This window comes from Anabas testudineus, chromosome 16, assembly GCF_900324465.2.
Source record: "Anabas testudineus chromosome 16, fAnaTes1.2, whole genome shotgun sequence".
NCBI lineage: Eukaryota > Metazoa > Chordata > Actinopteri > Anabantiformes > Anabantidae > Anabas > Anabas testudineus.
This window is the reverse complement of record NC_046625.1, coordinates 233,727-260,595: the sequence shown is the minus strand read 5'-3', so window position 1 is coordinate 260,595 and position 26,869 is coordinate 233,727. Positions and strand designations below refer to the sequence as shown.

Below are 26,869 nucleotides of genomic sequence, written 5' to 3'. Positions count from 1 at the left end.
GTGTAAGCTGCTTGTGACAATGTCATTGTAAAAGCGCTCTAAATAATTGGAATTGAATTGAATTGAAGTAAAAATACTATACACTATTTAGTTTTAGGTTGTTTGAATGATAATAGTCCATTTGCCTCACAAATCATTGAAGATCTTAATGCTTTGGTTTTTCCAGCATTTGCAGTGGGAGCTTGGTTCTGGTTTTATTCAATTCAGGAGCGAGGATGTCTCATTGGTAACAGGACTTATCACAGAACCAGGCGTTGATATGTCCTTCTCTGGACCCGTGAACCCAGTCGGCCATTCAGTGATCAACATGAGGCAGACCTGTTGTTCTCTGCAGGACCAGAAACGATGGAGACCTTATTTTACCATGTTCATTAAAACCAGATGATAAGGTTAATGCAGATCTGCCTCCTGCTGGGCAGATGTGCAACAGCCGCTGCCTGAGAATATCTGGGATCAGGTTCCGACTGAAGACAGAAACCATTTTCTTCAGGTTCCTGTTTTTAATTTCACCTTCACTTCAGCTCTGAGTATTTGACTGACACCTGAAGGTTTTAACTGTTTTACTGTTGTTTCTATGATGTTTATTCATTTTTTGACTGATCTTGTTTTTACAAATTTTTAGGTTTGAACTTTTTGTCATCTTTAACGTTTGTCTTTGGATCTGGATCTAAATCCAGCTCAGGTGTTTTCAATCACTAATTTCTGACACACAGTAAAAGAGAACCAGGTGCTCCAGGTCAAGGTTTAATCTGTTTTTAACCAAGAGTTTAAAAAAAAACTTAGCAACCTGGAGATCCCAACAGAACCAGAACTTTGCCTGCATGGGACTAATGAGGCTCTTTATCAGAGTGAGAGAGTTTTTCTGCTGGTTGCTCAGTGAGGAAGGAACAGGCCTCCGCACTGTGGACCTGGAGTTGCAGCACAGTGAAGAGAAGATCCTTTTATTCTCCTAATATGAAAAGACAAAAAATCTATCTAAGAACCAGGTGAGTGGAGGTAACAGCAGGAAGAGCTCAGGTGTGTGGCTCTAACCTGTCATTCCGCTGTTTGTCGTAGTGCCTGTAAATATGAAGTTCATTTAAACACTGGTTTACCTGTCCACAGGTGAGTCTGAAATGTTAAAACTGCCTGGATCCTGTGAAGTTCTGGATCACTGTTAACCTGTTTTCCACTAATTAGTTAAAGCAGAGACAGAGTTCAGTTTTGTGGTAGACCAGGAGGACCCTTCCTGGTTTCTCCGTCATTAAGAAGGAGTTCATTCAGAACATTTGATAAAAACGACAGAGACAAACACTCATGGCTATTTGTTCAGTTTAATATGTTGATGAGGAAACAGACCTTCAGACCTGGACTGAGAGTCTCAGCTTCGTGACTGGAGCTTGACATAAAAAGGACAGCAGAAAAACGGCTCTGTCCACAGCACAACAATGTGAATTAGTTGTGAAGCAGATAAAATCGGCCATTAACGTCCATCATCTGCCGCTCGCTGTTCAGCCACAGACAAAACAGTTTCCACAACAAACACGTAAAAAACACAGGAAACCTTGGTAGAAAAACGTAGAAAAAGCTGTTGCAGCTCATCAGAGCTGGTTAAAATGGCTCCACCTGAATGTTCAGGTGTCCAGGATTCACACATCAGGAACGGATAAAACCAGATTCATGATTTCATGTTTAAAACCTGCTGGACGGTTCTTCTGCGTAATAAACACATCGCGTTTCAGTAAATAGCCTCGTCCATGTTGTCATCACTGTCTCCTCCAAAGTCCTCTCCATTGTCAAAGTAGGACATGATGTAGTCCGTCTCCTGCAGCACAGGCAGCGGGACAGTGAACATGAGTTATTCTGTGCTTAGTAAATATCAGCTGAACCTACAGATGATATTAATAACAGTTTTATTTACATGTTAGAAACTGGTTTATTACACGTTTCCATCTAAACATTCAAACATGTAACAACTCATGTAATTACACACAGATCAGGTCAGTAAGTATCTGGACAGTGACTCCACCAGCTGATTAGACATGAAACATGTCGACGTCAGCTTTAATTTAAGGGTTTGGTCAAAAACACTATAGAAATTAAAACCGGTTTTATCCAGACCTACTTCACCTGTTTCATATCGTCAGCTGCTTCTTCTCATTGTCATTTCACATTGAGTTGATCTTGGTCTCATCTGTCCTCAGGATGTTGATCCAGAACTCTACACACTGTTTACATGTTTTTAACAAACTCTGATCTGTTCTTCCTGTTTCTGCGATTCACTGTACCACTGGTTTCCATCTGGTGATAAACTTTCCGACCTTACTCCGACCTCCTGCAGCCGGTTCTGGATCTGACCGACTGCTGAAAAGAGGTTTTCCTTCACCAGGGAAATCCGTCTGTCATCCACCACAGTTGTCTTTTGTGCTCTTCACATGTTTTTGATGCTCCTGAACTCAGCACTAAACAGTTGGCTTGACATCATGTTTGTGATGGATTCATTTTGGTTTGTTTGTTCTCTGGACACTGAACAACAACCAACTCTTGACCTGTCACCTGCTGACTTTAATCTCAGATAAAACTGGTTTTAATTCTGTCACAGTTTTGGAACAAACTAATCCGCTTTGGTGGTGCTGGTGCACCAATACCGAATTCTGGTTCTGATCATATTGATTCTCTCACCTCTTCAAACTCTTCCTCGTCATACTCCTCCTCTCCTTCTGCCTCCTCTTCCTCCTGTTTCTTCTTCTCCTCTCCCTCCTCCTCTTCCCCCCCTGAGCTCTGCTGCTCCTCCTTCTTCTCCAGACTCTGACACAGTTAAGGTGGAAATGATTGTTAAGGTGGAAACTCGGACCTATAGGACCCAGGTTAAGATGGGAGCTCTGGGATCTGGTGTTCTCACCTCCAGTTTGAGCAGCACCTCCTCTTTCTCTTTGACTGTTTTCTTCTTCTGGCTCGTCTGGACTCTGTTGGACTGACTTAGTGACACACCTGCAGGTGACAGAGACACTCGTCCACCTGTACTTTATAATCAGAGTATTCGAAGTACTCTGAGTGTTTAGAGTACTCGTACTGACCGTCTCTGTGAGGTTTCCTCACATGGACTCTGAGCTCTTTGGGAAATCTCTTCCAGTCTGAAACAACAACAGGTGTTAACGTCTGAATAAATGTGCACCAGCGGTAGGGGACTGACAAATTCACAGATCCAATTTCAGTAACTGACGTGTATTTTATATTTTAACAAATAATGATTTGTTTTAAACATTTTCTTATATACTTTTACTTGAGGAATCTTTCCTGTGCAGAATATTTCTACACTGTGGTACTGCGATACTTCCACATCTCCTGTCTTTACTTTGAAAGTTTTCTCAGAGTCTGAACGTCCGACGTTCACCGAACGTGTCTCAGGTAGTTTCACACCCGGTGACAAACTTAAAAAAAAACAAACTTCATTCATTGTTGTCATCACCCCACGCTGTTTACACTCGACTAGTCCATCATCAAATAACTGATTATCTCAATGATTGGTTACTAATGATAAGGTGTGTTGAGTCTCGAAGTCTCACCCGGAGTCCAGTCCATCAGGTGCTCGCTCTGCTCGCTGCTGTGGTATTTATCAGAGTACCGCTCCACATCTGCACAGGAAACACACACAAGACTTTCACAATAAAATTACTGATGTTTGTTTACTGATCAGCTGATCCACATCTGCTGTCAGCTGATTCTCAGCTGTGTGAGTGCTGTGACCTCTGACCTCTGTGTGCAGCAGCTGGCTGGATGAAGCAGGGCAGACTCTTCATGGCTCCTCTGAACTCCTGTTTCAGAGCCAACAGATACTCCGCCTCCTCCCCACCTGTCAAGGGGAGGGGCTTCTGCTCCATCACCTGGACAACAACACACATTAAACTAGTCTAAGAGTGCACCGCTCTCGTTTTGTCATCTAAGCAGAACCAAGTCTTACAGGGAACGGGGGTGTGGGCTGCTGCACGGATGGAGGGAAACTGTCTCCTCTGCTGATCCCGACCGAGTCCACATTAAAAGTCATCGTCCTCCGACCACGACCGCGGCCGGACATCACTGCTACTCCTTAGAATCTGGATTAGACCAGGACTGGGTGTGCAGCAGGTTGGAGGTGAGTCTGGTTAGGAAAGAAAACAGTTTTACTATTGATCGGGATGTGAATGTATCTTATAAAGTGTTTCTATATCCAGAAACACAGACACACAGAGACCACAGATCACAGGTAAATGACACACCTGTGTCCTGGTTTCATGCACATTCACACTTTTCCATGACTTTTTAGTCATTTTCTTGAGAAATATTCTGTGATTTATACTGAAGAATGGATGTAAAATGTTAAAGTAAAAGTTCTGTCGTACTAAACACTTACGGCTGCGAGATTTACACGTATTTTATTCAGTTTGTTGTATGGATCTTTTATCATGTAGCACTTTTAACTGGCTGTTAGCAGCTGCTAGCTGTGTCCGCTGTCTCCTACCGTCAGTCCGCGTCTCTCGGTTTCACACATGAAGCGTCCTGTTCCTCATTTTTCTGTTCTCAGCGATTCGTCTTTGTTTACATCAACAACCGCGCCGCCATTTCGGTTCTTCTTCTTCTTCTCTCCTTCTTCTTTTTCTTCTGAGGGGTTTTAAGGCAGCCGGCATCTAAAATTGTTGCATTGCTGCCATCTTCCGGAAACTTATTTCGTTGACTTTTTCAGATCCTATTCATGAGGATAGATAGACGAAGTTGAAGACACTTCGTCTATTTAAGCCTCTACTATTGAGAATAGTACTTAAATCAGTCGCCTGCAGTCCTCTCCTTCTGACGTCCTCTATCATGGCCCTTTTCTCACAGTTGTACCTCCTACATGTCAATATAACATGTTCCACTGTCTCTGGCTCCTGACAGTCTCTGCACATCCCAGTGTCATGTTTCCCTATTAAATGTAACGTACTATTTAAATTACTGTTCCCTATTTGTAGCCTGGTAAAAACACTTCTTCCCGTCTATTTGTGCTCCGTCCTCGGTCCTCTCCCACTTTCCTCTGTATTCTATGGAAATGTCTTCCCCTCCTCTCCTGGTCCCGGTCATGCTGCCACTTTCTACTTATGGCCCTCCAGACAATACTCTTCCCCTCAGACTTTGACAATTTAATATCGATGTCTATGTGTTGTCTTGCTTGGCTAATTTATCAACTATCTCATTCCCCGTTATGCCTGCATGAGTAGGTGTCCACACAAACCTAATTTCCATGCCCTCACTTACTACCTCTGACGGCATTGTTAACAGCAGGTCCTGCCTGTTCTTAGATGAACTGGACCTAATGCTGCACAGGACAGAAGCAGAATCACTGCATATCAACACGTGACCTGGCTTAATTTGCTTTATCCATTCCAGTGCCAATACAATGGCATACATTTCCACTGTATACACACTCAAACCATCCGATGTTCTTTTGAATATGTCAGTTTTATGGCTGGGCACTGAAACTGCAGCACAAGTTCTGTCAGACCTGGGATCCTTAGATCCATCCATATATACATGGGTGAATCCAGGGTATCGCTGTTCCACATGCTCATAAAACTCGATCATTAGATCCCCAGTGTCCCTTTCCTGTTTAATCCTTAATACTTCCAAATCTACCACTGGACACTCCAACCTCCATAGTAGAATCACAGGCCAAATCACAGTTGGACAAAAAACCCTCTCCAGGACTTCCATCTCGCTTGCTGCCTCATCTCCCTCCTGTCCAAAACTCTCCTTATTCATGCCCCTTCTCTCCCAACAGTCCTCCAAAACCTCTTTCGTAGGGTGGTCCCCCATATACCCTTTTAGACTTAACCAGTAATTAACTAAGAGCTGCTTTCTCTTTAAGCACAGTGGCATTTCCCCTATTTCCATCTGCACAGCACACACAGGAGATGTCCTAGTCGCACCAGTGCATAGTCTTAGTGCTCTGGCTTGAACAACATCAAGAGCTTTTAATCTAGTTTTAGCTGCTGACCCATAAACAATACTCCCATTAGCTAAGCAAGACCTTATCAAAGCTTTATAAATGTACCTGAGTGACAAAACATCTGCTCACCATTCCAGCCCTACAAGACACCTCATCACATTCAGTACTTTTGTACAGCTGTTTACTACATAAGTGATATGATCCTTCCATGTTAGCCCTGAAATCAAAGTTCATCCCCAAAAAACGAAATGAGTCAACCTGTTCTAATACTGCTCCATATAACTTTAGTTCACATTGTTCTTTTTTCCTCTTACCTTAGACTTCTCTATTGAAAATCTAAATCCCCATTTCAAGGGACCACTACAATCTCTTTATTCACATGAACTCTTCTTATCTCATGCTCCAAACATAACACTGGATCTATAGTACCTCTGCCTTTCCTAAAACCACTTTGACACTTGTTCATCCAATTATGTTTTTCCAGATGATATGTCAGTCTATCATTCAACATCTGTTCCATAATTTTGCACACGTTAGATGTTAAAGCTATAGGCCTATAACTTCCAGGTTTGCTCTGATACTTTCCTGGTTTCTTTATTGGAAGTATAACTGCTTCCTTCCAACCTTTTGGCACCTTCCCCCTTTCCCATACTCTATTAAACAGTGACAACAATTTATTTAGTGTTACGCTGCTTAGCTGTTTCAACATGATATAGCAAATCTCGTCCTTTCCTGGGGCTGAATTAGTAGTCTTGGCTATTGCTCTCATTAACTCTCTCTCATTGTAAATGGTACATTTCTGTCATCAGCAACATTCCCTCGTTTGCCGTCTTCCTCTTTGTCCATCCAGCGACAGATTTTCAGAGGCATGCACTTTAACAAAAGCTCTCACCAGCATTTCTGCTTTTTCTGCATCTGTTACAGCTGTGTCTCCATCACTCAATAATACTGGATACACCCACTCTCTCCTTTCTCCCCCCATTCTCCTTATCATTTTCCAGACTTCCCCTACCTGAGTTGTATCACCTATCGAGTTGCAAAATTGCCTCCACTATAATCTTTGCGCCTTCCTTATTGTCCTTCTCACGTCTGCCTGGGCCTTTTTATACTCTATCAACTGCTGAAAGGTATGATTACTTTTCAACTTCCTAAAGGCTTTATTCCTCTTTGTGAGTGCACTCCTACACTCCTCATTCCACCATGGCACTGCTTTTTTCCTACATCTACCTTTGCTCCTAGGGATGGCCAGAAGAGCAGCCTCCCTAATACCGTCTTTTACAATTTTGTCAACCTCTCTAGATCCCCATCTTCTTTTATCATATTCAACTTCATGGCACTAACCTCCCTAAATAACTCCCACCTAGCTTTCTTGAACACCCACCTCCATCCTCATTTGATACCGTCATTTACCCGTTAACTTTACAGAACACAGGATAGTGATCACTGCCAATAGTCCCTTTTTTATGTACCCACCATTCACATTCACAAGTACCTGACACCATTGTAAAATCTAATACAGACTCCCTATTTGTGCTTACATCATTTAAACAAACTAGATTCTTTTCATCCATCAAATCTTCTATTACCTGCCCTTTACTGTCAGTGTTGTCACTTCCCCACAGTTCATTATGTGCATTAATATTATCCACACAAAACAGCACTCTTCATATCCAGCCCTTCAATCCCATCCAGCCTATTTAACACTAACCTCTTACAAGGGTAAAACTCTACACGGAATCCCCCTTTTTACAAGTGTTATGCACCCACCACACACTCCACCATTCCTGTCACACCCGAAAGCAACATATCCATTGACACCAAAATCTAAATGCGGCTTCAACCAAGATTCCTGAATACATATGACATCTGCCCTTTTCATTTTTATTTTGTCAACAATAAACTTCTTAAACTCAAGACCGTTTGCAATTAAACTCCTCGCATTCCACTGAAGAACAAACATCAGAAGTAAAATTAACCCACACATTGAACCTCCTTACTCATTTGCAAATTAAGCTCATCCCTGACATCTTCCCACCTTAAATCTTTCATATCTAGATGATGACTATTAGTTGAATCCTCTCCGTCTTAGATATAACCTCAGCAGTTGCATTAATTTCTTCTTCTTCCATTGAATTTGGGGTGGCTGTGGCTCAATAGGTAGAGCAGTTGTCTCCCAATCATAGGATTGGTGGTTCGATTCTTGGCTGCGATGTCACATGCCAAAGTGTCCTTGGGCAAAATATTAAACCCCAAGTTGCCCCCAGTGACTCAGGTCAGCCGCATAGCGGCTCTGCCATCGGTGTGTGAGTGCTTTTGTGTGCGAATGGGTGAATGAGATGCAGTGTAAAGCGCTTTGAGTACCAGCTAGGTAGAAAAGCGCTATATAAGTGCAGACCATTTACCATTTACAGCCACCACCCCCTCAGGCTCGGAGGGTTCGGCAGAGGTGAAGAGTAACGAAGACATTTTTTTACATATTTGTACTAAACTGACGGTTTAAGCTACTTTACAGATATAGATTGTTAAAAACTAATAAAGCTGATGTTTTATTCTGGGGGAAGCAGCTGTCAGGTCGTTAAGGGTTAAAATCAGCTCCACCTTTAAGGTTTGTTCAGCTACACTGGGACGTCTTAAAGCACCACTACAGATTATTTATTTTGTACTGGTCACATAATTATTCAGGTGTGTTGGTGTTTGTGTAGCTTTTACAACAAACAACAAATTCTTATTTTTGTTAATTCAAGTATATTCTCTCGGCTTCACCCTGATTGTAATAATAATAATTAATACTTTATTGATTGTGGGGAAATTGCAGTTGGACAGTACATGTTGGCGCTACTACGGGGTTTCAGTGTCTTGCAAGTAGGCAGGAGGAACTGGGAATTGGACCACTCACCCTGGGGTTCAGTAGACAACTGCTCTACCACTTGAGCTACTGTCGCCCCTATTGTAATGACTCATGTGATGTGATCAGACTCAGTTTATGACTTGTAAAAACTACTTCACATCATAATTATTAGATACATCCATTTACATCAAACATTATCTCCGCAACATTAAAGTTATTAATTATACAAGGGCAAGAAAAAGTATGTGAACCATTTAGAATTTCATGGTTTTCTCCATCAACTTAACAAGTATGATGTAGATAACTAAAAAACTTTTTGATCATTCATGTCTTTATTGAGAACTGCGTATGTGAACCCTTGGAATAATTACCTCAAAAAAGCTAACTGGAGTCAGGTGTTCAAATCCTTACCTCCAGCAGAGATGCTTACCCTGTCTAACCTTGTAAGTCCCTTCGGATAAAAGTGTCTACCAAATGACTAAATGTAAAATGTAGAGTGACCCAGAGTGAAAGCTAAAGATTTGAAGGAATTATTGGAACTGGCTAACGTCTGTGTTCATGAGTCTACAGTAGGTAAAACATTGAACTAACAGGATGTCTATGACAGGATACAATGAACACACAGCACTACATCTGGCGTATAAAAGGTCACAGCATATCATCATGAAAACATCATCCCAATCCTATGGTATGGTGGAAGAAACATTATGATTTGGGTCTGCTTTGCTGCATCAGTGACTGACTAGCTTGCAGTGATTGGGGGGAAGATGAATTCCCAAGTGTTTAAAAAAATATAGGATAATGGATGGACAGGATAATGTGAGAATGTCTGTTCATCAGCTGAAACTGCAGAAGTTGGGTGATGCAACAGGACAATGACCACAACAGAATGGCTTCAGAAAAACAAAATCCGCCTTCTGAAGTGACCAAGTCAGAGCCTAGACCTCAACCCAATAGAGATGCTATGGAACGATTTGAAGAGAGCCACACATGAGACGTCCAAAGAATATGACAGAGCTTTATGGTTGTCCTCAATAAAGACATGAAAGATTTTTGTGTGTTATTATTTTAGACACATCATATGTGTTAATACTCTTGACTTAGATGAAGATCAGATTGTATTTTATGACAAATTAATGCAGAAAACCATGAAATTACAAAAGGTTCACATACTTTTTCTTGCCACCGTAAGTAAGTAAGTATAGTAAATATGGTCCAATAGTCCTCTGCAACTTCTACAGCTGTACTGTTGAGAGCATCTTGATTAGCCGTGTGGTACGAATGTACTAATGTGAGGGACCACAAACGTCTGCAGAGTGGTGAAGGCTGCTGAGAAGATCACCAGGACCTCGCTGCAAACTATCTACCACCGCAGAGTACACAGGAGAGTGGTCTCCATCCTCGAGGACCCCACCCACCCTCAAACACAGACTGTTCACACATCTACCCTCAGGTCGAAGGTACAGGAGTGTGAAATGCAGGACTTCCAGACTGGGGAACTCTTTTTTCCCCTCAGCCATTAGACTTTTAAACAGGTTTTAAATTAGATCCCACAGAGCAGTTGGACTCTTTGCTTCATCATTTAATTTTAATGCTATTTACTGTGGTATTTGCTGTTTTTATTTGAATTTATCTACCTCTTTTAAACTGCTGCTGTAGTTTTGACATTCACAGCAAAGGAAGAATTTCATTGTACAGGAAACATGTTGTCCTCGCTGTGCACACGTCAGTAAACACTTTTGTCTTTATTTGTCTCTTCTCTGTTCCGTTACAATTGTCGGCTCCGTGTTGACCTCAGCGGTGATCCCCTGCCCCCTCCCTGTGCTCACTCCATCCCCCGAGACCCCCCCAGCCCTCCGTCTGTCATTGTGGGCTCAGTTTGAAGCAGGTCTTCAGAGACTGGGCAGCTCCGAGCTTCGTCCTCCTCACTGAGGAGATTTTGAATACAAAAAATAAGAAGAGGTTTGAATGTGGATCCTGTGGATGTTTGTTTGAGAGTTTGATGATTTGGATTTAAACTGAAAAATGGGGACGACGTGGAGCTGGACCACGAGGATGCTGATGGTGGTGATGCTGATGGGAGTCTGCTGCTCAGGTCTGAACATATTCACATTTTATTTACTGAACCTGCGCTGCACAAAGTTTAAAGAAGACAAAAACAATAGATTACCCCAACAGTTAATATTTCACATACATGTGATAAATTGGCCCAGTTTCTGCAGTGCTGTTGTTTTAAGTCTCTGATCCGCTGCACAGTAAAAACACACTCAGTTATTCACACAAGATTTTTTGTGATGAAACAATTTTTACTGAGATTTTCTCAAGTTTCAGCTGATGCTGAGTGAGAGGGTTAAATTCTCACCAGTTCCTGCAGACTGAAAAAAAACAGTCAGTCGAGTTTAGTGAAACTGAGAAAGTGAATCTGCAGACGGGATGAAAGACACATTCATCATATTCATCTACTCATTGGCCCAGTGAGTGTGTGTTTTGCTCTTGACCTCGATGTGTTGAGGAGCTGAAATCAGGTTAGAAAGAAAAAAAACACTTCAGTGTGTTTGTGTTTGCTGTTAAACCAAAGAGTGTGTCTCACCCTTGTACGTTGACGTTTGTCTCATCATACATGACCCATGTTGCTGCAGTTTGGATCATGTGGAGATGGTTAACTGAGCAGCTGGTAGTACTGGGGATTGCAGTACTGCAGTATTCAGTACACAGAGCAGGATGTTTGTTGTTTTGCTGCTTAATTAATCTGATGAGCAGGAAGTGACTCAGCAGTTTCTTAATTGCATCCAATAAACCAATTAACCCCAGGAGAGAGACGTCTGTCCCACTGTGGAGGTGGGTGGTGGGGTTCTGTTCTCACGCCTGAAACTTCATCATCATGTGTACGTGAGACGTGTCTCTGATGAGGGTTTACTGTGGTTCGTCAGTGGGGGGCTGTTCTTTGGGGGGGGGGGGGGTTGTCACAAAACTCGTGAAGTTCATGGTCAAAGTTGAGCGTGCAACAATACACCAGAGAGAGCGAGGGGACTGATCCTGATCTAAGACTCTCATGACCTTTAGGGGCTGAGGTCTCCATCTGCGGGGGTCTGGTGGGGGTTTAGTGATTTGGAGGGCAGGTCACAAAGCGGGGGGGGGGGCATGTCTGCTGCACGATTTAAACGGAGGACCCAAATGGGAGGCGCGTGGATCTAATCCTCCACCCGCACCCTGAGACACGTCTACACAGGAAGCTGATCTGAGACCAGCGGGCCTGCCCGTGTCCCTGTGTTAGGGTTAGTCAGAGTTCTAGTTTGTGTCCACTGACATGTAGCAGAGTTTCAGAGTGAGGAGCAGGGAGGAGACAGACATAAAAACATCTGTTCAGACAAACAGCAGATCACTAAACTCACCCAGTACAAGTACCACATTGTAGGGACCATTACCACAGTGTAAAAGTACTCAGTTACAGGTAAAGTACTGCATTTGAAGTGTTACTAAAGAGAAACAAAAGCAATAACTTAGTAGTAGTTGCACTGAAAGTAAAAGTACTCTTATTGATGCATTATACAGACTACAGTACTCAAACTTTCTTACTGACAGTAATAAGGAAAATCTACTGTAGGGCTCAGGTGGGCCCAGGTAGGTCCAGGTGGGTCCAGCTAGTGTGGCTCTAGAGGATTAAATGGGGTCACTCTGAGGTCAGATTTAGATGGATTTGAACACAGTCAATGTGGACTCAGTTCTGGTACTCTGGAGATTAACATATGATCCATTTACATTTACATTTAGTCATTTGTCATTTATCCAAAGCGACAAATGACAAATATTTTTAAATATTCAAAGTGAGGTCGCTGAGCTACATTTACAGTTAGTCACATATGGTTCAGATTGTGGATTCTGGACTGAGTTTCAATGACATCACAAACAAGAGAAACCCCCAGCTTGGGAAAGTAATGACTTGGTGGATGTAATGTGGGTTCTATTGTAGGGCATGTTGATCTGGATTTGAAGATTCTATGGGTCAGTCTGCATTTTTCAGGTGTGTGATGTGTTTAATTACACGTTTCAGTCCAAAAACAACAGTCCAGGTCCTAGATGAACCTGAATCAGGTTTCTGCCTGTAAATGTGTTAGGGTTTCTCTGTGGTTCTGTATTGGAGTCCTGTTATGGCACTGATCTTGAGCCTGAACCAGGACAGATAAACCCAGAACCCTCAGAGCAGCTGTGTACAAAGTGATGATGTTAAAGACGAAGCAGCTGCAGAACAGGGAGGGTCCGGCTGTTTGCTGATTCTGGTTTTAGTGTTTTTAGGGATTTTGGGGGTGGGGGGGTCTGTTGTGTCTGGCTTCAGACTTTTGTCGTTGTTGTTCAGGCTTTGGGGGGGGTCCTCCTCCCAGCGTCTTCTGAGGGACCAGCTGGGACCAGGACAACATGGAAGACGGGGTGGTACGGGATAGGGGGGGTAGTGATATTGTCTGTGAGAGTGAAGGGGAGGAGACGTGAGAAGGTGGGGGGGCCTGGGAAAGTCACCTCGAGTCACCCCCAAGTTCAAGTTGAAAAGAAGAGCGAACGATGCGTTCACTGACCCCGTGTTAGAACCCGTTAAACTTTAATACAAAATAACAAAACTGTTAGTTATGTTTTTTTGATCCAGTTTTTGTTTCTCTCTCAGTGAGTCCAGGAAATAAATAAGAAATAAATGGTGACATCAGCGTGTTTCTAATGTCTTCTTCTGCACTCTACTGTCACCACACTGACCATGCTGCGTTTCTTAGAGTTTCTGTCGGCTCACTTTAGTTTCTGGATGAAACAAATTCCTTCACGTGTTCTCACAAATTCTCTTTTTACCTTTTTTTTAAGGTTTTAAGTTTTCTTCTCATCATCATCATAAAAAAAATCCAAATCAACAATCAAACTCGCTCTGTGCTGTAAAACTTCACTCAGAAATTTCACTGGTGCCGTGAAACAAACCACCTCCGCGTTGTTTATCATCATCATCATCATCATCATCATCATCATCATCATCAGTGAGTATTTCTACGTCGCTGTGAAGGAGACACATCTTTTTTTTTATTGATCTTTTGCTGAGAACACAAACCTGTATCACCTGTGAACCCCCTGCAACATTATTCATGATTGTTTCAGGTGTTAGAAACAGTAAACTCAGGTAACCTGTAACCTTTTCATCTCACCTGTGTCTTCTTCTCTCAGGTGTGGGCGGAGCCTCAGAGCTGGCCTTCCTTAAAGAACCTAGTGATGTCATTGCTGTGAGGGACCGTCCCCTGATGCTGGACTGTCAGGTAGAGGGGGAGGGACCTATCTCCATCATCTGGAGACGGAATAGTGTTCCCGTGGCGACTGGCGTCAGGGCGACTGTGCTTGTGAACGGAACTCTGCTCATCAGAAACTTCTCCAAAAGACGAGAGCAGAACGAGACCGACGCAGGAGAGTACGACTGTGCTGCTCAGAACCGCTATGGCATGCTGATCAGTCGCAAGGCCCGGGTCCAGCTCGCATGTGAGTGCATGAAGGCAGACTGGGACATGCCTAAAACCTATATGAACGCACACAAACATGCTTAACATTAAATTAACTACTTACAAACGAGAGACGGAGAAGCTGAGAATCGAACCACTGACGCTGCTGCTTGTGGACAACGGCTCTAACAACAGAACCACAGCCAGACACATACTGAACACATGCTGACAACATACATGAGCCTGTACAACAGAATAACGCAGTAGCTACTGTGTATTGACCAGTCTCCCCCTCCCCCCAGCCCTGCCTAAATTCCTGTCTCACCCTGAGTCTGTGGCTGTGGATGAAGGAGGTGTGGCCAGACTCACCTGTCAGGTACATGGGATCCCAGAGGCCAACATCACCTGGCAGAGAGACCGTCGCTCACTGACCACAGACGACCCCAGGTATTGTTCTACATACATGTCTTTACCGTATTGTAGAGATCCACTCGTCCCGTGTTCATCAGAAACCACCTTACGTGTATTCTCCGTGTGGTCCAGGTACACTCTGCTTCCTAACGGCGTGCTGCAGATCACCAGTGTTCGGCGGACAGACAGCGGTTTGTTTCGCTGCGTCGCTTCGAATATCGCCAACACTCGGTTCAGCCTGGAGGCCCAGCTGTCCGTCACCGGTAAGACGAGACTCGGTCACCCCCACCGAGCCTCAGGCTCTGCAAGTAGACCCTTCAGGTGTTTCATGGTTTCTGGTTTCAGTTGCAGGATCCAGGATATACCGGGAGCCCGTCATCCTGTCCGGTCCTCAGAACCTCACTATCAACGTTCACCAGACCGCCATCCTGGAGTGCATCGCCACAGGAAACCCCCGTCCCATCGTGTCCTGGAGTCGCCTTGGTAACCACCCCACTGCCGAAAACCAGATCTGTTGTTGATTGGAGCAGCTACTAGGAGCTGTCCCGCTCACCTGTCCCGCTCACCTGACCCGCTCACCTGACCCTCTCTCTGTCTCTCAGACGGCCGGTCCATCGGAGTGGAGGGAGTCCAGGTTCTGGGAACAGGGAACCTGATGATTTCGGATGCGACTTTACAGCATTCAGGAGTTTACGTGTGTTCAGCAAACAGACCGGGCAGCAGGTCCAGAAGAACCGCGCTCGGACGACTCGTGGTCCAAGGTAACGGACACTTACAACGTTACCGTAGTTTTATTCTGTGCAAAAGGGATCAGTTTGTGATCAGTACAAAAATGGTGAAGTGTGAGAACCGCGATGACTCTGCTAAGACTCTGCTACGAAAAGGTGAAGAGTTAAACGGGTCAAACCCATTTCTGTAGTTTACTAAACGTTTCCTCACAAAGCAACATGTATGTTCTCAGCAACACATTTTCTGTTGGACCATCACTAACTAAACTTTCCATCATGTCTCTAATGACGTGTTTTCATTTTTAATAAATGTCTGATTAGAAAATTAAAAACAGGAAAATAATTTCAGTTCAGTTATGTAAACGTTATTTTAGATTTCATGATACATGAAATCTATGATGATACATGAAATCTACAAATGTTAATTATTAAATCTAACTTAAGATACTATTTACAAATGTATATTTCAAAGCCAACAAAGAGTTTCTCTTCACCTTTGTAGAAAAAGTTTATTTGAGGAAGACACACTAAACAAACTTGGCCTCATCATCAGTTTTTCACTTCAGTCATAAACCAGAACTTGTATTTTCTATGTTGAACCTTATTTCCTTTGCTGCTCTGTGAGGTTTAATAACTGTCATTTATGAATTCATAAGTTTACATAACTGAACGGAAATCTGAAACATTACTTCGTCTAAACAGACACAAAAGAATCTGAAGTATTAATTAATGTTTTTGTTTAACATCTTGTTAGTTCCTGCAGTACAACATGTACCGTCACAATGAAGTGTTACTGCATGTACAAATACCAGCTTCATCATACTTAATTAATGCCGTATCAGTCAGAGCTGGTGTGTGTCCATCTGTCAGCTCTCTGCTCTTGAACTTGTCTGGTTTTCAACATGGAGTTCACCTTGGTTTCCTGTTGCTGTTCTCGAAGACTTCACCTCTGACCTCTGACACAGAGCAACAAGAAAAAAAAACCCTGATTTAGTTCAGAGTGGGACATCTATTTCAACCTAATTCAATTCCATTTTATTTGTATAGTACCAAATCACAATAGAAGTCATCTCAAGGTACTTTACAGTGTTTAAGGTTTAAGACCTTACAGAATAGAACTGTATACAGAATTAGATAGAAAACTCAACAACCCCACTGAGCAGCACCAGGAGACAGTGGAGAGGAAAAACTCCCTTTAGAGGAAGAAACCTCCAGCAGAACCAGGATCAGGGTGGGCGGCCATCTGCCTCGACCGGTTGGAGTGAGTGGAAAGACGAGAAAGAAAAGAACAGCAGGCAACAAAACCACTGGACAGGTTGGTAGAACCAGTAACTGGACTCTGGAGATATACAGCTCCAGGCCGAGGATACCTGCAGAGGAGAACAGAGAGAGGGAGACAGAGAGGAGGAAACACAACTACAGGAGAGAGAAGACACAAAGTTAATGACATGAAATGGTAGAATTTGAATGGATAGAGGAGAAAAGAGAGAGGAGAGGAGCTCAGTGTATCAGTAGAGGTCCCCCAGCAGACTAACCTATAGCAGCAGAACTAAGAGATGGTTCAGATGAAGCCTGATTATTATTTTTTTAATATTAATATTAAAAATATTATTATGTGTGCTTTATAAGTGAGGAGAAGTGTTTTAAATTCAATTCTGGATTTTACAGGGAGCCAATAGAGAGAAGCTAGGTGTTCCAGAAGCTGTTCCCTTGATCCCAATGACATGTTTCAGTCTGTGTAATAAAATGTTGTGATCTATTGTGTCGAATGCAGCACTAAGATCTAACATGACGAGTAGAGAGAGTAGACCATTGTCTGATGCTAATAGAACATCATTAGTAACCTTTACCAGTGCTGTTTCTGTACTATGATGTACTCTAAATCCTGACTGGAAATCTTCATACAAGTTATTCCAGTGGTGGTTATATAATTGCTTTGAAACTACTTTTTTAAGGAATTTAGAGAAAAAGGACAGATTGGATATTGGTCTGTAACTTGCTTAAACCCCTGAGTCCAGAGTAGGCTTTTTGAGTAGGGGTTTGACTACAGCAACCTTAAAAGCCACATTCAGATAATTGCTTCACTAATTGATCAACTAATTGATTATTTGGCAGATTTCAGTTTCATCATGTGAACTCATTATCACCCCAAACATCATGTGGTGACTCTCTGGGTGCAATTGTTTTTTCTTCTCTTCTCCAGCTGCAGCTCAGACATAGGAGTTGACAAAAGTCGGGGAGGGGGGGTCGGAGGTCGGAGGTCGGAGGTGAGGGGTCACACAGGCTTATTGTGTGAGTGTGAGAGCTTCATTAGAATATGGATTAGCATGTGAAGAGTCCCACTTCACAATGAGGACTTTATTCTCCATCTGCCTGTAGTCTGACACAGACAGACGGGCATCAGAACATCACTTTACTTTTCTTTATTTCTCAGTTGTTTCTTGGGAAAGATAATAAATCTCTAATACTAACATAAACATCAGGTTAAAATTCATTTAATATTTAGCAGTTTCCACTTTATTTCCAAGATGTTTGCTGGAAATTAAATCAAGAATCTTGATTCCTGATACTAATTACTTATTCACTTTAATTAATATGATTAATATGAAGTTTGGTGCTAATCAGCAGGAACAAGAGTATAATTCAAACATTACTAATTATCAGTCATTTATGTGATTTCTCTGTTTTACAAGGGTAGGCAGGGCAGCGTGAGGAGGTCTTGGATTTGAACCCCAGTCTAACTAAGACAATTTGTGTTTTTGTGTTTTTGTGTTTTTCTGTATTGAGTAATTCCTCCAGTGCTTGTGTGTGTATTTTGCTCTTGAACTTGATATGTTGAAGGAGTGTGTGTGTGTCTCCAGTGTGTATTTCTGTGTGTTTATTTGTGTACTTTGCTCTTGAACGTGATGTGAACTTTACTTCTGTGTTAATGACCCTCCACAATCCCCCCATACTAATTAATGGCTCTTATTCACCCCCTCCCATGTGATCTCTGCACCCCAGCCCCCATCTGAAATGTGTGCATGGAGTCTCGTTGCTGTGGAGATGGACCGAGCAGAGGCGAGGCAGCAACTGTCTGTCTGATGGAGAACAGAGGGAGTGGTGGAGGGGGGGCGAGGTCAGAGGTTACAGTGACGAGATCAAGTTCACGAGTTTGAGTTTTCACATAGAAATCTATTCTGATAAAGAGTCTGTGAGGAGCCAGGGTTCGTCAGACAACATGATAACATTTGAATGTGTTAACATTTATTTTTAAATGTTTGAAGGAAAAAACACATCATCGTCAGCATATAGATTTATTCTAATGAAGCTGCAGACTTTTCAGCCCAGAAAATACACACAGATACTTTAACTACAATATTTAGAATGAAATGGCCTTAAATTAGAGGCTGCTCTTAATCAACAGCAGTCTCTTCAGTCACTCTAACATTTCACTGCAGTCGGGACAAAGATCGTCCAAAGACAAAGAGTTGGTCTGTGGAGCAGCTTGGAGTCATGAGCTTCATTTCAGATCATTAAAACCAGAGGAAAAGGCTCTGGAGCCAACACAGCTACAGACTGTGGCAAAGCTGTGGAAAATCAAACCTTAACATAACAAGTGAAGTTAAATCACTGAACCGTAAAGGCGAACATAAACTTGAATGACGTGTGCCTGATGTATTAGGATATCGCTCCTCCCAGAGGAATGAGAATGAGTTTTCTAACTAAACTAAAACCCCTCTCACTGAAATCTGAACCTTCTCTCTGTGTGTCTGTTTCTGCAGCTCCTCCAGAGTTTGTGCAGTGGCCTCAATCTGTCTCCAGACCAGCAGGGGGCAGCGCTGTCTTCAGCTGCACGGCGTCTGGTGTCCCTGAGCCACACCTCATCTGGCTGAAGAACGGCAAACTGTTGACACCCAGCGGCAACGTCAAGCTCACCAACGGAAACACGTCAGTTTGTTCAGGACTGGTTCCTAAAATCATGATTGTGTCCATCTAAAGTCCAAACATTGTTTTGTGAGGATCATGATCTGACACTGTTTAGAATATAGAAAGGTACAGATTTGATAATACAGGGAGCCGCTACAAGACGCAGAGAGTCACCACAGACTGGAGTTTGACTCCAGAGTGTTGTCTGTGGTTTAGGCAACAAAGGCAGTTAGGATAAGGTCAGAGAAGAGAGAGTGAGTTAGAGCTGGTTTAGTTTGAAGGTTAACAGAGTCTCAACATACTAGAAAAGAGTTCAATGACAGAACAGATGTTTGCAGTTCAGTTGTACAGAAGAAAGAAACGGTTGCACATCAGGTTTCAGCTGAACCTGGATTTCATGTCTCCATCCCTGCCCTCCCCCATCTCCCCTCCCACCCTCTCTGTCTACAGGACTCTCGCCGTCACTCGCATTACCCCCGAGGACGAGGCCATCTATCAGTGCATCGCAGAAAACAGTGCTGGCACCAACCAGGCCAGCGCTCGTCTCGCCATCATCCAGGGACCAGAACTGCCCGAGGCCCCCACCGGCCTCCAGGCCAAAGGCCTCAGCTCCAGCAGCATCCAGCTGACCTGGGACCAGCCGGCAGAGCACGTCAGCCAGCAGATCATTGGCTACGTGCTGCACGTCAGACGACTCGGGGGTGAGGATCACAGCAAAACTGTGATGGTTCTGGTTCTGCAGAAAAACAAGAGACATTATAATGACTTTTTATCCAGACCAGGTCCTGGTTTTAACCTATAATAAATAATATGTTCACGTTTGCCGCTTAATGTGCAGATACTGTGTAGATACTAAAAATACTGTGACCTCTGACCCCCCAGAGCCCGACAGTGCAGAGCTGCAGGAGGCCGTCAGTAAAACAACCTTCAGACACGAGTTCCTTAACCTGGAGCCAGCCACTACATACTCTGTCTACCTGAAGGCGTACTCTGCCCTGGGGGGCAGCCAGCAGTCCAGTACCATCACCGCCACCACCCTGGGAGGAGGTAGGCCAGAAAACCACAGGAGAGGAAAAACGGACGAGCAGCTTCCAGTATCGAGTTAGAAAATAGTAACTCAGTGAAAACTTAAAGCTCAAACTCTGTTTCAGGTTTTTACAAGACGTCTGTCCTCGTTCAGAATAGTTAGATTTAACCAGAGAGAAACATCATGAGACCCAACGAGACGGTTTCAGACACAACAGACATGAATCGCACACACATCACACATTAGAAGCAGTGGACAGAGTGTTAAGGCTGAAAAAAGCTGAGCACGGGTCCTGAGACCTGAGTTTAGTGGTAGAAGAAGAACTCTGACAGAATTGGTTTAAACTCACTGATGAACTAATAAAAGCTGAGGATTTGCAGCTGTCAGGACCTAAAGGGTTAAAACCAGTTCACCACAGTTTTCACCCGTTTACAGCACAAATGTGAAATGAGTTTTACATGATTAATTTCTCTTCTGTGAAGCTCCAACATTTGTTTCTTTATTGCTACTGACTAAAGTTTGTCTTTTCTTCTGTTTCTGTTGCCTTTCCCACAGTTCCCAATGCTCCCAGTTTCTTCTCCAAAGTCCTGAACCAGACAGCCATGCAGGTGTACTGGGAGCTGCCCAGTAGGCCAGGAAAGCTGGAAGGCTTCAGGCTGGAATACCGCTGTGTTTCCAACCCGAATATTCACGGCCAGGAGACATTCCCAGCACACATCAACACCCACACCATCTCCCACCTGGGTAAGTTTCACTGGGAACGCTGGTTCTTATGAAGACTGGAAGCAGATTACCACACGTACACCACAGATAAACATGCTAGGCAACTAATTACCCTCTGCCTCCAGGTTTAGTTTTCTTAAAGAGGATAAAATTTATGTTTTTGTGTTTCCTTCTTGCAGAACCTGCAGCAGTTTACGAGATCCAGCTGGTGGCTTTTAACGGCAATGGAGACAGTCCATCGACTCGCCGCCTTGTGTCTCTGGAAGAGGGAGCAAAGTCTGCGGCAGGTAGGAGCTGCTGGGACCTCTGAAACTGTAGGTCAGGGTATAAAATCAAGTCAGGAAGTACAGTTCCTCAGTGTCCTGCCCAGTCAAACACAGTTTTAAATTAATTAATAAACAAAGTCTAAAAAAACAGATTTCTGTCTTCAGTCCATGGTCTTGATCTAACTGACTTAACAGAGAAATACTGGACCAGTCTGAAGTACTTTGTTCAAAAACTGGATGGATCCTTTGTCTTTTCTGTTTCGAAACCAGTGGAACCATTTTTATGTGGTAGTTTGTGTCTTTCAGCTGGACCAAGCTGTAACTGTGACCAGGCTGATGGTTCAGTGTCGACGCTGCTGATCGGAGTTCACAGTGGCTTCGCCTGCGTCCTCTGCTGCCTGCTCTTCATCCTGCTGGGATACAGACGCAGGTAAGACCTTCATCCTCACCATCCTCATCATCATCATCACCATCATACTCACTCTGCTGTCTTTTTAGTTTGTTTTGCAGGAAGGAGGTGAGCTGGGAGGCTCCGCCTACTTTCAGTGGTGTCAGAGGTCCTAAAAATCACACACCTGAGGTCATCGAACTCAGCCAGGTAACATCTCCTCAAACCAGGTGATCTGGGGGCTTGTTGGCTCAATCCAGACCTACTCTCCTCTGAGGATCACAGTTTGATTTTGGTCTGCATTTCTCTGTTATCACCTGCTTTTAGGCCTTTAGTCCTGGTTTCCATAGTAACCGCACCGTTATCACGACTACAGCATTTTAATTTGTCTCCTGCTGCTGCTGTTAAACACACTTTAATTAAACCTGCTGATTTTGTTGGATCCTGCTGGGACCTGACGGTCCTGGTTCAAACATAACGTTTATGGTTTTTCAATTCAATTCTATTCAGTTTTATTTGTATAGCGCCAATTTACAACAGAAGTTATATCAAGGCACTTTACAGTGTAAGGTTTAAGACCTTACAGAAAATATTTATACAAAAAGTTATATAGAAAACCCAACAATCCAATTTGAGCAAGCTTTAGGCAACAGTGGAGAGGAAAAACTCCCTTTAGAGGAAGAAACCTCCAGCAGAACCAGGCTCATAGTGGGCGGCCATCTACCTCGACCGGTCAGATTGAGTGGAAAGAGAAGAGAGAAAAGAACAGCAGGCAATAAGACAACAACAAGCAGCAAGAACATTGGACAGGTCAACTGGATTCTGGAGATGTACAGCTCCAGGCCGAGGATACCTGCAGGAAAGTACAGAGAGAGGGAGACAGAGAGGAGGAAACACAACTACAGGAGAGAGAAGACACAAAGTTAATGACATGCAATGGTAGAATTTGAATGGATAGAGGAGAAAGGAGAGAGGAGAGGAGCTCAGTTTATCAGTAGAGGTCCCCCAGCAGATTAAGCTATATCAGCAGAACTAAGAGATGGTTCAGAGTCACCTGATCCATCTTTAACTATAAGCTTTATAAAAAAGGAAAGTTTTAAGTCTAGTCTTAAATGTAGAGAGGGTGTCTGCCTCCCGAACCTGAACTGGGAGCTGGTTCCACAGGAGAGGGGCTTGGTAGCTATAGGCTCTGCCTCCCATTCTACATTTGGAAACTCTAGGAACCACAAGTAAACCTGCAGTCTGAGAACGGAGAGTTCTGCTTGAAAGATATGGAACTATGAGGTCTTTAAGATAAGATGGAGCCTGATTATTAAGAGATTTATAAGTGAGCAGAAGAATTTTAAATTCAATTCTGGATTTTACAGGGAGCCAATGGAGAGAAGCTAACGTTGGAGAAATATGATCTCTCTTGCTAATTCCAGTCAGAACTCTGGCTGCAGCATTTTGGATTAACTGGAGGCTTTTTAATGAGTTATTGGGACAAACTATTAATAATGGATTACAATAGTCCAGTCTGGAAGTAACAAATGCATGGACTGCCTTTTTTCAGCATCATTTTGGGACAGGATGCTCCTAATTTTAGCAATGACTCTCAGCTGAAAAAAGTTCTAGAGAGATCTTTGATGAGATATCCTGATCAAAGATAATTCCCAGATTTCTTACAGTATTACTTGAGGCCAATACTAAGTCATCAATGGTGAGAACGTGATTAGACATAGTGCCTCTGAGATTTTTAGGCCCAAACAGTATAACCTCTGTCTTGTCTGGATTTAGGAGAAGGAAATTGGAGGACATCCAGGTCTTCATGTCTTTTAAGCGTGCTTGAAGTTTGACTAATTGATTAGTTTCTTCTGGTTTCATAGATAAGTATAGCTGGGTATCATCTGCATAACAATGGAAATTTATAGAGTGTTTCCTAATAATATTGTCTAAAGGGGACATATATAAAGTGAAAAGAATCGGTCCAAGCACAGATCCCTTTTTAAAATTAAACTGACTGAGATGAATGAAAGAAGAACTGGGAGAATGTGACTCTGAAACCGTTCTTTGTTCTTCATCATGTGTTGTTTTCACAGACAGGAAACGTTTCCACGAGGCTTTTATTTTGGTGACGCATGGATTGGTCATTAACAGTGTTTTCTCTGCTCCGCCCACAGAGACGAGACTCCACCCCTGCTCCAGTGATGGTCATGGTTGAACAGACTCCACCCGTCCAGCCCGGCACAGGCCCCACAACCTCCTTCCCCTGAACTGCAGCCTGCGCCGCCTCCTCTCGTCCTGATGGCCTTACAGCCAATCGAGCCTTTACGAGTGACTGAGATTAGAGATTAGTGAGACGAGTCGGTCTGAAAAGTGTCCACAGAGGATCTGAAGCCACCCAGGGACCAAAACCTTCTGTTCAGATGTTTCAAATCCAATTCACGATGAGAGCGAAACCAAAGCTGCAACTCTAAAACAAACTTTTGTCAGAAACGAGTCAGGTCGCTTCCTGTGTGGGTTCAGATCCATCCGTTTAAACCAAAACTGTATTTTCATTTTGATTTTGTCACCGCCGGTGCCGAGTTTCTTACGATGATGAGGCCTTCCACCAGTCTGACCAGAAAGTGGGTCCTCAGGGGATCCAGGGTGGGGCTATTGAACCACCTGAGCAGGAAGTTTACCTGTGAGGTCGTCTGACGCCCAGATCCAAGGGGATTTATTGCTTCTGGTCAGCAGGTGCCTGTAGAGGATATTAGCGCTCCTCTGCACCGCTTTAGACTTTTAGTGTTTGTGTATTCACCTCTGGTCTGGACGTAGAGGAGGCTGAGGCTTGTCTGGTTGTTCTCCCTCCCTCCCCCGACTCCCCCCCAAACTCTACCTCCAAAGAGCTACCTTGGGCTCGACGCCGGAGCCTCTTGCTGCTGGTCAAACAACCCTACCTCAAACCAAAAGGCTCCTCTCGGGCCACTTTGCCTTTTTTTTCTACCTTTTTTGTACCAATGCTGAGGACCTGTCCTGATGAGCATGCTCGTATGATCCTCCACGCCAGAATTAAGGGCACAACTGATTCAGAGGCTGAGGCCTGCTCTAGATGTGAGATTTAAAATCCATCTCTGACTTTGATATTGAGGGAGTTTTCTTCTGCCGCGCTGGATTCTAGTGCAGCATGTGTAGTCCTGATCTTTAACACTCCACAAGTTCCAGAGCGCAGTAACTGACTGTACTAGAAAGGCTGATCTAAATCCTTCACTGCAGAGTTGCACAAGATCCTGTTTTGTCAAGGGCATGTTGTAGCTCCAGTCTAGGAACCTGGTTCAGATCTCTTACCCGTAGGGTCCAATAATGAGTCCTAATTCTCATCAGCCAGTAATTGGTTGAACACTCTTGGTCCTGAGCTCAGCAGAAATGTTTGAACGTCAACATGCAGACACCGCCTCCACCTGTGCCAAAACCTCCTGTCACCTGTCTGCAGGTGTGCACGGCCTCATCAGCCATGTTTAACGTGCCCTGTCTTATAATGTCTAAAAGGTCTAAATGTGTTTTAGGTGCAGAACACACTGTAGAGTTTCAGCCAAGCTTCCAAATATTGATTAGAAACAGCTGATCGACGTCCAAAGATAACAAGTTTTTTTTCCATTTCCTGTTTGTCCATTTGTTTTCACTCTGCTTCCTGCTGCCAGAGCTGAAGAACAAACAAAACCAAAAGAAAAACCCATGCTCACGTTTCATATTTCATATAGAAGGAGAATATATATATTTTGATAAATTGTACACGAAGAGCTCTGTGTGTCAGTAGCCAAATAATGAAACCGATAGAAACAGTTTGACCAAAAGCTCAGTAATGATTCAGTTCTTTGTTTTTAGAGCCACAGAGACTCTGTGTGTTCAGTTTGTGGTTGAATGTCTTTACAGCTTCTGTCTCTGATACTGATGGTGACCACGAGACCCTGAGGACCCTGAGTCTCTCAGGTGATTTCTGTCAAGACCTTTTCTTGCATCTAGTAACAGTCCAGGTGTCCTGTCAGGAGCTGAGATGAAAACACTCGAATGTGTTTTACTGGAAATGTGACATTTAACGTTATCGGTCTGCAGGTGAGTCTTGTTGAGTCAGTCTTGACTAGTCGCCTCAAACCATGTTTAGTTAAATCAAGTCACAAAGAATCGCATATAATTATGTCACGAGTCAAGCGTGTCACGTCAAAATGTTGATGCTGTCAGGTCCCAGCCGGTGCCCGGTTTCAGGTCACATGGCGTTTAAAGTCCGAGTCTCACTGAGTTCCTGCTTGTCTAGACGTCTCGGTCTGTCCTCAGGGTCAAAGGTCACTGTCAGGTTGGAGCTCCTCGCTGCCTTCCTCTCTGCTTGCAAAGGAGCAGAGTGTTTGTAAAATTTAAACCTGGAACAAAGTGAGATGTTTTTAAAAATATTGGTAATAATTTTGGCTGTTCTTTTTCTAGAACTTTCTTCTTTCAGTACTTCCTTATTTTTCTGTTGCTGCCGTTCGGTGGTGAAGAGGAAATTCTGTCAAAATGAAACCAGTGAAAAGTTTTTATTATTCTAATGATATACTATATTATTACCACTTCACCTTCACTTTTCTTGTTTTTATATCGTTTGACTTTTTCTGACTCATTTTGTTTGTAGTTGAGATGAAAATGTGAAAATGTTTTAAATGTAGAATTTAAGAAAAGTTGTGTCTTCAGCTGATGGTCAAAACGGATACAGACCGTACATGTGATGTTCTATGTACGGTCTGATATGTAAAGACCTGATTATTTCAGGTCTTTACGCTGTCTTTCTGCCTCATGCTGTCCACATGCTGTAGAAACAAAAACTAAGACATACTGTAGAGATCGTAGTGAGCAAAAGCTAGAACCAATGAGAAAAGTGATGCTTTAATGTTACCTATTTCTTTTCTCTCAGAACTTTTAATTTTTATTAATATGTCAAAAAAAATTTAAGAAAGTGTCCCAAAGCTTTATACTGCTTTTTAAATGGAACAGAATACGACAGAGAAAACTGAGTGCTGCTCATGCCGAAGAGTTAAAATAGACACATTTTGTATTAGGTTTGGTTGGAACCATGCTGGAACCAAATTGCTGGTTTAATGATTTTTCAGGAGTATTTCTGTCTGTTCTTCTCTCTACTGTTCAGACACATGAAAACCAAATAAAACATGAAGTAGAAAACTG

The 26,869-nt window shown here is 43.2% G+C and overlaps 2 protein-coding genes across 2 annotated transcripts; one reads left to right on the top strand and one right to left on the bottom strand.

Moving 5' to 3' along the window:
• Nucleotides 1-1,294: 1,294 nt before the first annotated feature.
• polr3glb (polymerase (RNA) III (DNA directed) polypeptide G like b) lies at nucleotides 1,295-4,083 on the bottom strand. Its single transcript, XM_026371160.1, has 7 exons — nucleotides 3,941-4,083; nucleotides 3,734-3,863; nucleotides 3,546-3,614; nucleotides 3,057-3,113; nucleotides 2,882-2,970; nucleotides 2,662-2,787; nucleotides 1,295-1,804 (listed from the first exon to the last, which is right to left on the bottom strand). Exons 1-7 carry the CDS (start codon nucleotides 4,052-4,054, stop codon nucleotides 1,718-1,720), a joined length of 672 nt encoding a protein of 223 aa, XP_026226945.1. The 5' UTR covers nucleotides 4,055-4,083; the 3' UTR covers nucleotides 1,295-1,717.
• LOC113169605 (immunoglobulin superfamily DCC subclass member 3-like) lies at nucleotides 4,010-26,869 on the top strand. The gene is made up of 15 exons (XM_026371159.2): nucleotides 4,010-4,111; nucleotides 13,629-13,795; nucleotides 13,980-14,285; nucleotides 14,548-14,692; nucleotides 14,789-14,919; nucleotides 15,002-15,139; nucleotides 15,259-15,417; nucleotides 19,149-19,314; nucleotides 19,744-19,994; nucleotides 20,176-20,340; nucleotides 20,876-21,064; nucleotides 21,223-21,330; nucleotides 21,616-21,739; nucleotides 21,808-21,907; nucleotides 23,857-26,869. The coding sequence occupies exons 3-15, from the start codon at nucleotides 14,054-14,056 to the stop codon at nucleotides 23,947-23,949; spliced, it is 2,001 nt and encodes a 666-aa protein (XP_026226944.1). The 5' UTR covers nucleotides 4,010-4,111; nucleotides 13,629-13,795; nucleotides 13,980-14,053; the 3' UTR covers nucleotides 23,950-26,869.